The following is a 16,944-nucleotide window of genomic DNA, read 5'->3' as shown; positions in this document are numbered from 1 at the left end:
GACCTCATGGCCACTTCTGTGTCTCTTCTGCCCAGAATCTGCTTTATTGATAGTTTTGCCACCCATAATTCTACACATAAATAATGTATTTAGTTTTATATGTTTCTAAAGGAATTATAGCCTGTGGATTTTCCTGCAGGTGAGCTTTTCACCTGCAACCCAATGTTCCCTGACACATTAGTCAGTGAGCATGATGACCACTCAGTCACCCTGAGTGATTCGGACCATCTCCCCGTAGGAATAGTTCCAATATAGTCACACTTCTACTACTGATGGCTATGTGGGTTGTTACCAAATGTGTGTTATTAAAGTTATTGTTATTATAAACATTATCTGAAAATCTCCTACATGTGGCTATCTATCTGTAACATATCCATCAGAGTGGAATTATTGCATGAAAAGATATGTGATTATTTGGCTGATATGTTATTTTCAAAACCAGATAAAATACTTAACTTTGTGGACCCATTTAATGGGGATATTGGATGAAATTAAGATTTGTACCTGTAATTTATTTAATAGTTATTTATTTACTCGAAAGAGCAACAGCAACAGAGGCACACACACACACACACACACACACACACAGAGGCTAAGATCTCCCTTAGCCTCTAAATTACTATCTAGATGGCTACATGGCCGTGGCTGAGTCATGCCAATGTCAGGAGCCTTCACCCGGGTCTCCTAAAAGGGGGTAGAGGCCCAAACACTTGGACCATTTTCTACTGCTTTTCCTGTACCATTAGCAGGGAGTAGATGAGAAGCAAATTAGCTGGGACCCAAATCAGTGTCCTACGGGATGTTTCCATTGCGGGTTGTGGTTTTACCAACTATGCCACGATCCTGGCCCCTGCCAGTAAACCTTGAGCAAGAAAACTGTCTTTCCTTATGTGATGGCCTTTCCAGTCATCTGGAGGTCTGAACAGAACAAAATTTCTGACCTTCCAAGAAAAAGAGAGAATTTTCCAGGAGAGATTTCTGTAACGGGTTTAATGAGAGGCATTATTACCATAAAATTTTCTATATCTATTGCTAATTAAGAATATCTATTGGGAAACTGAGAAATTTTAGAATAACTGTCTTAATAGTAGCATTTGTCGAGAAGATGTTCAATTTGCTCTTCAGCTCAAAGCCAAATCTGAAGGGGCAAAAGGAATGACGGGAGTTGTGAGCATCAGTAAGTTCTGGGCGGCTCCAGTGGGCTTCCATGTCCCTCAGGATATGAGTTTATACCTAGATACAGCTTTTCATGATGGAACACATGTGACATTTGAGGTCATGGAAAAATTACTGGACTCACTACTCTTCACCATCCACACTGTAAAATCAAAGTAATGTTCACTTCCAAACTTGCACTGGGGGTCAAGGTAAAATATATATATATGAAATACAACATGAAAGATCTCTTACACACAGTAAGCAGAAGTAAATAAAAATATTTGGCTCAGCTCATTTACCCTGTTGAATGTCTTAACAATCTATTATAGAAATTAGAATCTCTGAATTTCTGATCCTTTTTGTTAAATAGATCACCAACTCCCTTTTCACATAATATAAAAATGTAATATATATGCAAATATTGGCATGCTGTTAATGAAGCACAGAAGATAAATTTTAAATACATTTAAGGTTTGCTTTTGAAATACTGTCAAGATATGATTTAAACTTACTATCATTCTTGGTATAAAATGATGAAGGCCTCCATAGCTCAAAGTAAGGTGGATCACATGCTTAATTAGCACAATAAACCAGTCTCAAAGTGATAAATAATATGTTTTCACTGTGTAGAACACATTTCACGGTGTAGAACATACAAAAATGTGTAGCAATGAAGTGGTCACTTTGGGATTGGATTGTAGTTTTCAGCCTGTCTTTATACTCCAGTGGATCTGCATTCTTAAAGGCCTCTTATTCTTTTTTTTTTTTTTTGCCTGTTGAACATTATTAGTGTCAAATTAATTCTGTGACTATGGAGTGGATTAAGATCATGCTCTTGCCAGGCCTGTGAGAGACAGAAGAGAGGAGATGTACTGGGGGGAACAAGGGAGTGAAGTATGATTGTCTCCTCGGAACTGTAGCAAGCGATCTGTTCTCTTTATATTAATTCAAAAAATCAAAATTAAAGGAATCATAAACACCAGCAAAGACACATAGTTAAGAATAAATCATGAGGAATTCAAAACTGAAGAAGAGCCAGGCTCCCCCTTCTCAATAGGGAACTGACGAAAACACCCCCATTGTTTTTGTAAAAGCCCCTTGAAGCAGAAAGTTTTCTTTTACTAACCTCAAAAGGAGAGCAAAATAAAGTAAAATAGAAGCAGCAAGTTTTCTTTTACTAACCTCAAAAGGAGAGCAAAATAAAGTAAAATAGAAGCAGAAAAAAGTGATGGAAAAAAAAACAGAGATTGACTAAAAAAAAAAATCATGAACTATTGCCCAAACTGTGACGTAATATCCAAACTCCTGCCTTGACGTAGCATTCATCATCTAGTTCTCCAGTTGGTTCCACGCTCTCTAGTTTCAACTGATTGTCCTTTGTCAGGAATCAATACCCCAACCGCAAGGGCTTAGCATGTGAGACACAGAGGGGATGCTCATTTTGTTAAAGCCTTGGAGGCTCAGGCCTTGAGTACACTGGTTTATTCTTTTACCATTCTCACAAATCCCCTCCTTCATTTGCATGACTGAGCAGAAGTTGTCTATAGGGATCTGCATTTGTGGCACAGTGTGGGTTAAGCTGCTCTCAGCAAGGCAGGCAACCCACATGAGTCAGTTTGAGCTTCAGCAGCTCTGCTCCTGATTTAGCTCCCAGCTAATATACTTGGGCAAGCAGTGCAAGACGGCTCAGGCCTTGAGTACCTGCCATGCACATGGAGTCCCAGACTCATCCTTGAGCTGGTGTAGCCCAGGGCATTGAGGTCATTTGGGGATTGATTCAGATGGAAACTTTCTTTCTCTCTTTGTATCTCCCTCTCTGTCACTATGCCTTTTAGTAAATGAAATAAACCTTCAAAAAAAGAAGTGGGCTACACAGTGGAAACTGACAACAATCTTTATAATGGAAGACTGCACACAACAGCAAGTGCAGACTTTAATAAATGTTTAGAGAAATTTTGCCAATTGACTCCCTCTGTGAGCTATATGCAAAAATTAACTCTGAGTTAAGTAAGCTACACCTGTTGAAAACAGCAAAATTACACATGGGTAAATCGTTATTACTTCGACACAAAATCTGTGCTCTCTCCCATAGCATTCAGATTTGTGAGTCATTTCTACTTAGAAATGACAGCACATTAAAAAATACAGTTGATTCATAATATTACTTCTTTGAAACAGTAACACAGCATCTAAAAGTAAAATTGGAAAAAGACACGAAGACAATGAAGCAAGTGGTAGCCTTTACTCGAGAATTTCTATAATCAAATGTTCCGGATGTATAAAAAAGTAAAATAAAACTGGCCCTTACCTGACTGAACCACCAGCAATTTCTTTTTCCAAGATCCAAGTGGAAAAAGGTGAAACAAGCAGGAATAAAAACCCACATCAGCTTCAGAGGCATTATGAAAGAAAAGGGTCATATCACTGGTTGCCATTGTTGAATTTAAAATAGAAACCCTATCATTGTAGGGCTCTTTTATGCTCACACCATACGTAGGGTTGAAAACAGCAATGGACTTCTCCTGCCCATTGATCTTGAACCACTCAATCTGGGTCACATTGTCTGTTGATGGATACACACATTCTAGAGTCATATTCTTGGCAAATTTAACAGTTGTTTCCCAAGATTGCTCTTCACATAGAGCTGAAAGAGATGGCATCACATAAATTTAATTAGCCTCAATCATGGAGACATTGAATAAATATTTAAGTTTGGTAAGACCTAATAAGATCCCAAGTTGAGTTCAGGGAAAAAGCTAGCAGGTTCTACTTTTATCCAAAAAAAATTTGCACCTTAGATACTTAGCATTTGTAACTTTTAATTTTCCTGAACAAGTGGGAAACTATTTAAGTGAACTAAACAACATTATATATTCTGTATATGTCACACTGTAAGACCAAACAAAAAAAAAAGCAAATTCATTAAGCAATCGTTCTGAATGAAGCCATAAAAATTTCTTTACCTTTGTATACAAGAATAGCCCAAAGGAAAGCAGGATAATCCATCTCTGGGAACTGTCTAGGAGGTGGTCTGTATAAATAAAAAAAAATGTATCCTGTTACATGCAGAGGCCCAGCACAACACACCACTTCCTTCCGCTCAGATGTTATCAGTTGTGTCTTCTTTTTCTCAAGTATGAACATAGGAAAAAGGTCTTCGTTTCAAGATCAGTTTGTTCTCCTACAGGGATGGGCAGATCTGAGTTACTTCTCTCGGGGAAATAGCTTATTTCAAGGCCACATTTTTTTACAAAAATTCACTCATGCAGTAGACATTTACTGAGTACATTCTTTATCCAAATTTTCAGGCAATGAGAACATAACAACACAACTGAAACAAAAATACTTGCCATCATGCAACTTACATTTTAGTTGAAAGGAGACAAACACTAAATAAAAATGTAAAAAAGAAAAAAGATGATACGTAAAAAGTGGTAAGAATATGAGGGAAAACAAAGCAGGGCGGTGGAGCTAAGGAAAGTGGGGATAAGGAAGGTGGGGTACTGTGCTCCTCTTCGGTAGAACGTCGTCACTGGGAAGGCAAGATGGGGGCAGAGACAAAGATGCGGGAAAGACTCTCTGTGGCTCTTGGATGTGGAGTCCCCACCCAGCACATGCCCTGTGGAGTCCCCACCCAGCACATGCCCTGTGGAGTCCCCACCCAGCACATGCCCTGTGGAGTCCCCACCCAGCACATGCCCTACCTTCCAGCACTGCCCTTTGTTTGATCTCACACATTGCCTGGGCTGATGATGAGCAGATGACGGAAAGCCTCATGGTGGTCTGGGCATGCAAACTACCATTAAGATGGAGGTGTCTTTTCAACTTTTTATTTTGAAATAATTACATAAACAGTGGAGAGTTTCTAAACACCTGTTTCCCAGTTTCCCTCAATAGTCATGTCTGACATAATCACAGTACAATATCAATAAACAACTTAAATATTTTAATTGTGTTATTTTTTCTATTTCTATTAACTGGATAAACAGACACAGACAGAAAGATACACATATCCAATCTACTGGTTCACTTACCAAATGTAACTATGTCAGGCTGAAGCCACGTGCTCTCAACTGGTTTCCCACAGGGGCAGTTGGGACATAACTACTGGAGACATCAGCTGCTACCTCCTAGGTATATGCTAGAAGGAAGTAGTAGTAGAGCTGGGGCTTGAACCCAAGCACCAGGATACAGAAGGCAGGAGTCCCATGCAGCATGTTAACCACTGTACCAAACTCTTATCCCTTGATACATGATTTATTACTTAGGTATGCCATCATTCTCCTCATTCTCTGCTAAGACTATAGCTGCAGGATTATATTATTGTAAAACACAGGGGACAGTTAGGAGGGGAGTAGGGTGAGAGAATAAAGGGAGGGAAAGAGGGGAACCCTATGCCTACAAAACTGTATAATAGGAAGTAAGAATAAGAAAGAATTCCTAAGCCCTTCTTAGGAACAGAATAACATACTGGTATCAAAAATGTATTTTTATGAAAAGAGGAACTATTTGAACACACTGGTACCAATGAAAGTGTCAACATCAAAGGTCAATGACAATTGAAGAAAGGCCAAGTAGGAGCCATGGAAGGCAATATTGCCTGATGCCAACTCTGAATTGTATATGTCATTCATCCAAGTATTTATCAGCAGTGGTTCAATAATGAGTATCAGTATCTAGAGTGGGAACATCTTCAGGACAGGTGAAATTAACAATGTAATAACAGGACAAAATTAAAACGTGTTCACATAACAGTATGCTGTTGCTCTGTTTACATAACATTCTATTTTCTAAATCTTTCACATCTGTGATATGATTTGTACCTCTAGTCACCGTATAACATGATCAGTAGAAGTATCTAATACCTGTTTTGTATGTAATTCAAGGCAACAGCTGCCACAAATTTAACCACGTTATGCCAGGTACATCACTTAGTCACTAGGAAATAGCATGCAGCCAGAGTATGATGTTTTCCATAAGTCAGGCAAAGTATTGCGGGTCAAACAGATTCATAAAGTGCTTTGCTGTAATGAAGCCTGATCATTGCTACACAAGTTATTTGAGGTTTATGACAGCCCAGGGATGGGAAAATGCATGTCAATAGATTTGAAAGAGGTTTCACAGATAAAGTGGGAAAACTGGGAAAGGAAACAGAGGTGCAACCACATGGAACCTTTCCAGGAAGAGGTGTGGTTACAGTGCGAGGAACAGGGAAGTAACCAGAGCAGTGTGCTCGTTGGATTGAAAGGTGTCTTGAATCATACATATGAAAGAGGTGAAAGAAGTGAAACTTGGTGATCATAAATCCGGTGTCTTGCTTCGTAATTGAAGTGTATTCTAGCACTAAACAGAATCTCATTTACAATAACTTCCAAAAGAATAAACTAGCAATGAAAATTTTAACCAAGGATGTGAGACTTTATAATGAGTAACAAAATATTGTTAAAAGAAATGCTAGAAGGTATATTTAGGAAACATGTCTGAAAGATCTTATGTGCTGCTTAAGTAGAAATTTAGTATTGTTAAGATCAAATTTTCAGCCATCTTTTTTACACAAATGGAAAAAACCAATTTTCAAATTCATATAGAACTTTAAAAACTTTGAATAGCCAAAGAAATCATGAAGAACAACATCAAATAAATAAATAAAATAAAATAAAGGACTCATAGTTTCCAATTACAAAATTTAACAAACCTACAATGGTCAAAACAGTATGGTATTGGGCCCGGCAGCGTGGCCTAGCGGCTAAAGTCCTTGCCTTGAAAGCCCCGGGATCCCATATGGGCACTGGTTCTAATCCAGGCAGCTCCACTTCCCATCCACCTCCCTGCTTGTGGCCTGGGAAAGCAGGAGAGGACGGCCCAATGCATTGGGACACTGCACCCGCGCGGGAGACCCGGAAGAGGTTCCAGGTTCCCGGCATCGGATTGGTGCACATCGGCCCGTTGCGGCTCACTTGGGGAGTGAATCTTCGGACGGAAGATCTTCCTCTCTGTCTCTCCTCCTCTGTGTATATCTGGCTGTAATAAAATTAATAAATCTTTAAAAAAAAAAACAGTATGGTATTGGCTTAAAGAGAGGCACACAAAACGGAGTAATAGAGTTGAGAATCCCAAAAAAAAAAACAAAATAGGCCCACAATTCAATGGTAAGTTGATTTTCAACATAGATGACAAAACCATTCAATGGAAAAATAATTGTCTTTCCAATATGCAGTGCTGAGGCAGCAGGATGACCACATGCTAAAGAACGAAGTTGGACCTCTACCTCCCACCACACACAAAACTTAGAATGGGTTGAGTTAAAACAATAAAATCAAGGAAAACATGGCAAGTCTTCACGACCTTTGAGTTGGCAATGAATTTTTAGCTATGACACCTAATGTAAGGATAGAAGAAAAAAACTGTCTTTACCAAATTTTTTTAAAATTCCTCCATCAACTTCTCAAGGCATTTAAAAGATAACTACAGAAGGGAGGATATATCTGTACATCAGCTGACTAGGGTATCATTGCCAGAATATTTAAAGAACTCTTACATTACAGACCCAAGAAGAATAATCCAATTAAATGAAATAAAATGGACAAAAATGAATCTATATTTTGCTAAAGAAAATATACGAAAAGCCAACAAACATTTGAATAAATTCTCAACATCATTAGCCCTCAAGGCAAAGACAAATCATAGTAAGAAACCACGATAAAGTTACCAAGTTGGCTATAATCAATAAGGAAAACAATCACAAATGAGAGCATACAGAGGAAATGAAATCCCTATGCATTGCTGGTGGGAATGTAAAACAGTGTAACTGCTGTAAGAAAAAGTACCTGGTGATTCCTCCAAGAACTAACTAGGGAATACCATGGGACCCAGCAATTTGACTCCTTGGCATATTCCAAATTTTTAAAAATACTCAAAACAAGATGAGTACACCAGTGTTCATAGGAGCAGAATGCACAACAACCAGAAACTATAGGCCAATTAGTAATGTATCCAGATGGTAGAATACTATCATAAATAATAGCATCATTAAAAGAAGTGACGTGTTAATTTGCTAAAAACACAAATGAACCTTGAAAATACCATGCTATGGGAAAGAATACAGCCACACAGGGTTACCTATTTCAGAACTGCATTTTACATTTAATATCCAGAACATTCACAAATACCCAGAGATTTCGTACACCATTGCTAGAGGGACAGGGAGCAAGGCAGGAAGAGGAGCAAGGGAGCAGAGTTGGCATGTGTGGTTGGATACCACAAAGATCCCAAAAGAAATCAGTTGTAGCATCCTATACTGCACACCCAGCAGCTCCTGAACCAGCCCTAAGCAAACATTTTCTGCCTAGGAGTAACAAATCAGGGATATGGGAGGAGACTTGGGAAGGAAGGGATGTGGGAGGAGACTTGGGAATGAAGGGCTTACCCTAGCTTGTGGTCACCCCTTCATTTCCAAGGCATCAGAAGCCACCTGAGTCAAGAGGTGAAGGGAACACAATTGCATTTGCGTTCTGCAATGGAGCTATCAGGAGGTCAGAGATTTAAATGAAAAGTGCAGTAATACTTGTAGCTAGAGACGGGGTTCAGCTAATACAACTTTGCTAAGGATGAGCCCAATTTATCAACATCTAACCAAAGACAAATAGAGACTGTGCGTGAGCTATTTTTGTTTTGTTGGCAGCCATTTTTTGCATGATTTATGAAGGGTTTTTGGCTTGAGGTTTTTTACTAATAGAGCTGTCTCTATAAAAGAGCTTTGTCTTCAAGGAAGTCATTAATCAAAATATTACTGGAATTTTCTGCCATTAAAAATGTCTCCTCTAACCACATGTATACACATCCATCTCAAAGCTGCCTCTGAGTCCAGACTCTTAGTTGGCCTGGACCTCCAGCAGTGCTGTTTGCCTTCTTTCGGGCTATTCACACAGGCAGAAATTTCTCCATGGGTTGCACTGCTTCTGTCAATTTCTAGTATTTTCTGCTTTCATGCCTGCATCTACTGCTTTTGAACACTGGAAGGATTCTAATCTCTACAACCCAGTTTCCCCAGCACATACTGAAACACCCAAGACACATGCGCAGACAACTGCTGGCAAGCTAGGAAGGCCTGTGTGGAGCTCTGAAGAGACAGCAGGAAGACTGCAAGCACCGACCGTGGTCACACACCCTTTCCTCAGGTACACGAGTTTGTCTCTACGCCTGTCGTTAGGATGCCCTGTTTCAGAAAGAAAAATATTATTGGCTAAGTTTCCACTGCCTGCTCCCATGGTTCTATGGACCACACCACTCCCCAGAATGTGAGCAAGTCATAGCATCCCAGACGTTCCCCTCCCTCTGACTGACAATAAAGACCTTATTGCATTCAAAGCAGAAACTTCAAACCAAGGCCAGCACGGATCATCAAAGAGGGCATTCTGCAGAGTGGGACCCAAGAGCTGAATCCAAGTGCTGCCTGATTTCTGTGAACATCTTCGTTGCAGCCCAATCACAGTCACGTACTTTCTATGTGGTTCCCATGTTCTCTCTGTTATCTGAGTGCCATAATACTGCAGGTGAGTGGACTCTAGTCCTGACAGACGCCATATGGCTTACACACTTGTAAATATGAACTATTTGATCCTTTTCAAAAAAAACAATGTTCTAGCCTCTGTATAGAGAAATGAATCCTCATACAATGGACATTTAAGCTTATTCTTGCTTAATCTTTCTTACGAGACGGAAGGTTAAGGCTGATAGACACAACACTGGTGAAATTAATTCAATGTTATTCTTCTAGAGAGCTATGCCACTACATTTATTACAAACACAACCCTGGAAGCAGCACAACAGGTTTTAAATAGCATCCTGTTACTAAAAAGCCATGTCTGTCATTAACCTTGGAAGCTTTCAGCATCTTCACACAGCACCAAATCCTGAGCTCCTTGCAGCTGGTCCCCATGGCTCCCCTTCCTGCTGTGTCTGTAGTACACAGACTGTGGTACAGTTTTCTTGATGACCCCAAGCATTTCACACCATTATTAATTTAAAAAGTGAGGCTCAGTCACATGTGTCCTGCTTCTGAGAAGGGTACCAACCTTGAGATGTGCCTGCTGCTCGCTCTAATGCTGCTGGACCTGTCTTGGTTAAGAGCTTCCAATATCTCAGGTCACTTTGCTGACTCCACCTTGAGCCTGGCCAGCTGCCGTCCGTTCATTCACATAGTAGGAAGTTTCCATGCACTTGAGCTCTTCTCATACCAGAGCTTCATCAGGGAGCAGCAGATGTGACGCACAAATAGTTCAGCAAGTCAAAAAGTCCACTTCCTCCCGCAAGCATCTTTACCATTTCAGGTACTCAGACTCATCCCAAACTCAGATTCAGTTCTGTTCCCTTTTAGTCATGTAGATCTGAAATTTGAAAGGATGTACTTCTCTCCCCCTGTTTTCGCTCTCACTTGAAAGCACATGCAAAACTTTGAAGTTAGTTTCTTTGACTTTTCTTCCCCTTTTTCTCCTACCAATCAAACCACTTCATCCTCAGTAGTCTCAAATTCAGAAAACCTTGTCTCTACCCATATCTAACAAGGTTTCGGTCCTACTTTCTAGATTCTCTCTCTTGCTCTCACTTCATTGTCTACCATTCGTTAGCAGAAAAAGTACTCAAGCTGATGCTTTCTGGATTACTCTGCCACAGGTTTAACAGCTTCTATGTCTTAGAAACATCTTAATTTCTTTTTTAATTATTAATCAATCAATTAATTAATTTTTATTAATTACATTGCATTATGTGACACAGTTGCATAGGCTCTGGGATTCCCCTAACTCCTCCCCGCACCCTCCCCCCATGGTGGATTCCTCCACCTTGTTGCAGTATTACAGTTCAAATTCAGTCAAGATTCTTTCATTGCAAGTGTATAACAAGCATAGAGTCCAGCATCTTATTGTCCAGATAAATTCAACGGTTTCTTGGGGAGACCATGTCTGGTCTGAAGGCAGAGCTGGCAGAATATCATCCCGATCAATTAAAAGCCCCAACATAACATCAGCAACAATTTATAACGCTATGGAATTAATTGACATGGTATTAAATAACCAATATGTTAAAAAGAAACATCTTAATTTCTTAGCTGTGTTAAAGGTCAGTAAAGTTTGTTGAATTTATTCCTTTGATTGATTAGATTTCAGAGGCTAGTTAAATGCCCATGAATGACCATGGCCATGGCTTAAGACAGATGTGCAATGCATAGAAAGCAGAATGTGCAGCTCATGGAAAAGAAGGACCAGAGGGACGGGGAGAAGGCACACGCAGGCACTGACCTCCCTGCACATCTCACCAGGGCCGAGCTGCTCGCTGCTAGGCAACACGTGTGCCCGAAAGCAACACTGTCTCTCAGGACACCAAGCTTTACTCAGTACTTACTGTGCACCAGGGTGATTTTGTCAAAACAACTTCCTGACTCATATTTCTCCATTATACTAGCACATTGTCCTCCACAGGATACCTTAACTTCCTGTTGATTTACAAAACTATCATGATTAATCGTTGCCAATCGTTTTTGCAGTCTACTGAATCACAATGCTTTGTTCACTCCCAGCCTACACTCTAGAAAAGCCAAATACTTTTTATTTTGAGGATCCTATTCTTACTGCACGTTTGATTTGACCTCTTTTAGCCCTGTCCCATTCAGTAGGCCATAGCCCAACATCCCCAATAGGACGCTCTCCTTGGCCTTCCCAAGAGTGGCTTTGATTTTGGCTCCTGTGCATTCCCTGAGAACTTCAAATAAATCCTTACTGAAATATTTATCACATGCTACTGTGATCACACATTTTCTCACTGCTTTTCTCATTATAGTTAATTAAACTCCTTCAAGATACAGGTAAAGTGCCACCCACTGCTGTACACACAGACCCTTACATAGCATCTGATAAGTAGTAGGAGCTCAATCAATATTTGCTAATTGAGGATGACAATGTTATTTCCATCAGTTAGGTTTCATGGCATTTTTTTCTTTTTAGTTGTTGTAATCCTAATTCCATCTTGTATCCAATGTGTGATCCTTCTTTTACCTTTTTATTTCCACAATGAATAATACAAAAAAGTGGGTTCTAGTGCGGTAACCTAGCAGCTAAAGTCCTCACCTTGCACGCACTGGGGAGTAACTGATCTTTGTGTCCCACCGAGTGAGTTATAAGTGCATCCCGGCTGGCCGCTTCCTGTCTGTTTCTAAGCTTTCCTAGTTGTTCTCTGTCTATCTATTCTAGTTTGTTTGTTCATATGTTTGTTTGTTATGAGGGGTTTCTGGAGCAATCCTGATGGTCCTTACAAAAGAGGGTGGGGACCCAAAGTTGGAAGCAGGCAAGGGCCAGAGAAAGCTCCTCTCCCTAGTTCCGAAGGAAGTTTACTGTTCTTCTGTTTCTGCGGACTGCTCAGGGATCCTGGTTGTCGTTCCGATGATCCTGGATCCTGCAAGGCAGGAATTGCACACCCATTCATCTTTACAAGCCTTATAAAACAAGACTTCCAACCACTTAAAAGCAAAAACACCTCTTTAGTGCTGCTATTTGTTGACAAAAATAGGAAATACAGCAAAAATCATCACATCAGAGCACTGCTTAGAGCATGACATTAGCTACCTCTAAGGTTACCATGGCACTAATGCATTGTTCAAAAGAGGGTAAGGAGGCGGACAGGAAGCGGCCAGCCAGGATGCACTTGTGACTCACTGGGTGGGACACAAGGATCGGTTGCTCCTCTCTGGAGTAATAAAGATTTCTCTGCACACCCCTCCCAAAAATGTTCACCTAAACTGTTGATATTCGTCCTGTTAAAGTTATAGAGTTAGACTACCCGAAAAACAAGCAGGTTTAGCAAAATCATGCTTCAATGCTATAAAATGCTAAATACTAACATTGAAATAGACAAGAGACAGTTGAATAGCAATCTGTAGCCATTTTAAGGTATATAGAACATGGTTGAATATAAACCAAAATTGAAATGTCTATGAGGAGGTCACAGGCTTCGGTCGAGAACCAGCATTTCCCTAGTGGCATGTTGGTTGATCAATACCACGTCAATTAATGCCATGGTGTTGTAGACGGTTGTAAATATTGTGTTGGGTTTTTTACTTGGTTGGGATGATGCTCTGTTGGTTCTGCCTTCGGACCAGGGATGGTCTCACCAAGAAGCTGTTGGACTTGCCGGGACGGTGAGATGCTGGACTTTATGATTGGTCAAAACCGCCAATGAAAGAATCTCAACTGAATTTGAACTATGGAAATGCAACAAGGTGGAGCAATCCGCCGTGGGGGAGGGGAGGGTTTGGGGAAGGGCGGGGGGAATTCCAGTGCATAAAAAAAAATGTGTCACATAATGCAATGAAATAAATTTAAAAAAAAAGAGGGTAAGGAAGGGTAAGGAATGAAGCGTTTGTTCACTTCATTCATATAAACTGAATTTCAAGGTGACCCAAATTTCTCCTTATAGAAAATTTCAGCTACTGGGGGAAAAAATCAGATGTTTTTAAACTTACCATTTGCTACCTCTATTGATATAATAAACCAAAACGACTATCAAGATCACCGAGTGAAAGGCGAATGGGGAACTTTAACATGAAAGGTACTGTTGATTGACAACACTTGAGCTCTTTAATCCACCATAACCTCCCTAGACATGGTCCAACCAGACACTAGTGGGCTGCCAATGTGCTGAAGGAAGAACACAGCATCTCTAGGCAAGCTCTTCCCAAGGTGGCTGAGCCTGGATCCAGCCAAGCCTCCAGGAGTATCAGTGTGTGAGATGGAGCATCAACGCACGACCTCGTCTACAGGCACCGTGAGCAAGGATGCAGCTGAGCACAGAATGCAAGAACCACAACAGAGAGCAAATGTTTCAAGTCCTTCGACAAATGACAACTACAATAAACAAGTATCAGCCAATCCAGCAAATGCCAAAAGGGCGCTTGATAATTACAAACACCGTAGCGATTTTGCAATTTCCTTAGCATGATGAAGAAAACTGATTAGAAAGAAGAAATTAGCTTGCTGTTGAGATACTTGAGGAACCTAAAATTTCCTTACTGCACTCACCATCAGTACTTCATATATTCCGGAGGTTTTAAATGCAATTGGTTAAAATGGGGGAATGAGGGAGGGGATCGGGGGTTAGCCTGGCAGACACTGGCGGGCATGCCTACATCCTGCCTCAGAATGCTGGTTTGATCCTAGGCTCTGGGTCCAGCTCAGGACTCCAGCTTGATACGGATGCACATTATGCAAGGCAGAGACGCTGGTGCAAGCTACCATCACCCACATGGAAGAGCAAAATGAAGCTTCCAACGCGTGGCCTGGCCTAGATTTGTCTGTTACAGGCAACTGGGTATGAGCAGGCAGATGAAAGGTGGTTCTTCTTTCTCTCTTTCTTCTTTCCTCCCTCCCTTCTCAAGTAGAAATGTTTACAAGAAATAGAAACTGTAAATCTTGAAAGTTATTTAAAATTTATTACTTACAGGTAATCAACTTAGAGAACATGGAGAATCAAGTAAAAAAAAAAAAAACTATCTGCCAAAATAATGTTCTAAGATTCAGTGGCTTTATTTTATGTCATAAACAAATAATGATAAAAATATCACATAGCTGTGTATGTGTGGGTATAAGCATGTATGTAACCATTCAGTCAGGAAATTTATCAAAACTTTCAAGGAAATAAGCCTTGACCAAATGGAAGGAAGAGCTATGTTTACCACATAGTAGGGCAAGACCCAATTCTGAGAACACAAGAGTTAATTTGGAACTTATAACCTCTTAAAATACCAAGATGATATCTTGGGTGAGTAGGGTGACACACAGTGTTGGAGATGGAGTCATGCCTTGGAAACCCTGAAGGCAGTTGCCCCCCTCGGCCTGGTGCTCCTTGGGGAGTGTGGCCCCTACCCACCTGTCTCAGAGCTCACTTACTCCCTCAGCATCTTCCCTTGCTGTGTGGTTCTAGGCACAGATCCCACAGTCCCCTAATTCATTCGTGGGGGTACTTTAAAAAGTTTGCAGAAAATGGGATTAAAAGATAAAGTACATTTTCCACAATTTTAAAAGACCCTCCTATTCCTCAAAATTCAACTGAGAAACCGGGAGCTGAAGAACAATCCAAGTCCATTCTGGGATGAGGTCTGCAGGGGCTGCTGCTCCATCGAGTCTCCAAGCACCCTGCACACGCCCTACCATAGCATGGATGCCCGCTGACTCCATGTGGACAGCAGGACACAGCGGCTGCAGGGGCATCCCGACCAGGCCTATGGAGGCAGTGTTGGGGAGACTGGCGCAACCTGTTTTGCACTAGGCAAGCATTTGCCCTAGCCCCATCCATTCTGGGATCTATCCCATAACCTTTCTAAGAAACTACTTCTCTGAAGTATATTTAATACCCAAAAGAGTGCACATATTTAATGTAAACAACTTAATGAGTTTGGAGATACATATACACCCATGGTTTGATCACCCTAATCAAGGTCTTAAACATCGTAAGTCATAAACAAGGTCATGGGGTTATCACTGTAATCAAGGTCATAAACATCCATTACTTTCAGAAATGCACCAAAATAAATGCATCCTCTAATTATGTTTTCCTTGAGTGTTTTGAAGTTTCTCATATGTGTTTGGTGTTGGTTTTGCATACATAAGTATACTCAAACCAGGCAAAATATGATAGCCTTTCTTATATGAAAATCCAGCAATATGTCCTGGAAAATATACACTAACAAAGCAAAAGGGCATCTAGAAAGGATATACACACACACACACACATACATATGTATATACATCCATTTCCATCTATGGACACTTACATATGTATACTTATATAATATGTATCATATTTGAAAATATGTATTTAACTATCAATGACAAACTAAATCTCAAATGCCTAATAGAAAAACAGACAATGGATATCCAACATCAATTTACAAAGGAATTACACACAGAATATGTTAGAAAGCACTTAATCTCTTCAATGGTAACCCATAAAAATTAAAGCACCTACATACTTGTTTTGAAAATGTATTAAAAATGGAAATGACACTGACTAATGTTAATGAGCAAGTGAAAGACTGCTAAGTGCTGTAAGAGTGAGGCCAACCCGGCAAACACTTCCTACCTGCATGTAGAGTTAAGTTGTGCACGTTAGAAGAGCCATTCAGACTCTCAGACTCCGCAAAGCCTCCTCAAGCTATGAGTCCTAAGGAAGAGTAGATTTAACAAATTTGGCAAAGGTGGATGTTTAAAAGCCTGTAAGTGTATTAGAACACATTTTTACTAATAAGACTTGGAAACACATGAATGCGCATTTCCAGCAAGCTGACTGATTTAATTGCAGCAAGTCCATAGACCCTAAACGGTGCTGCCCTTCGGTGATGTGCAGACCTGAATTTAGAAGACAACATTTTTACAATATACTTAGTAAAGAACTTACCGCAGCACACAAATCCCCATCAAATAAGACAATGACTTAAGCCACTGCGAAGAGTCCTGCCTGCGGCAGGAATCCACACCTCCTTCTTAGCACACCTGGTCTTAGCAATGCCAGGGGCCCAATCAGCAACTCTCTTTGCGCTTCACATCTTCTTCCTCCGCTTTTAACTTTTCTGCTCTTGATGGTTGAGGTTTGGAGGAAACCAGTGCTTAGACCTGCCGTTTGGGGACTCCAGCGCTCGAGTAAAGAGCAACAGGAAAGTGCCAGGCTCATTGGGACATTTTTCTAAGTGAGGCCAGGAAGCCAGAGCCAGCCCGGCTGGATGAATGGACAGGGGTTTGCAGA

The 16,944-nt window shown here is 40.5% G+C and overlaps 1 protein-coding gene across 2 annotated transcripts in view; it reads right to left on the bottom strand.

Moving 5' to 3' along the window:
- The window catches only part of CD226 (CD226 molecule), a 71,384-nt gene extending 60,759 nt beyond the window's left edge, over positions 1–10,625 (bottom strand). The window contains exons 1-3 of one of the 2 annotated variants that reach the window (XM_004579437.3): positions 10,233–10,625; positions 4,122–4,189; positions 3,467–3,802 (exon numbers count right to left, since the gene is read on the bottom strand). In XM_004579437.3, the coding sequence (XP_004579494.2) occupies positions 3,467–3,802; positions 4,122–4,164 (379 nt within the window). In that variant the 5' untranslated portion in view covers positions 4,165–4,189; positions 10,233–10,625. The remainder of the gene's footprint in view (positions 1–3,466; positions 3,803–4,121; positions 4,190–10,232) is intronic. The other variant, XM_058677114.1, reaches the window with a different exon arrangement.
- Between the last annotated feature and the right edge of the window lie 6,319 nt (positions 10,626–16,944).

Source organism: Ochotona princeps, chromosome 18 (genome assembly GCF_030435755.1).
Source record: "Ochotona princeps isolate mOchPri1 chromosome 18, mOchPri1.hap1, whole genome shotgun sequence".
In the NCBI taxonomy this organism is placed as follows: domain Eukaryota; kingdom Metazoa; phylum Chordata; class Mammalia; order Lagomorpha; family Ochotonidae; genus Ochotona; species Ochotona princeps.
This window is presented reverse-complemented; position numbering and strand designations above follow the sequence as displayed.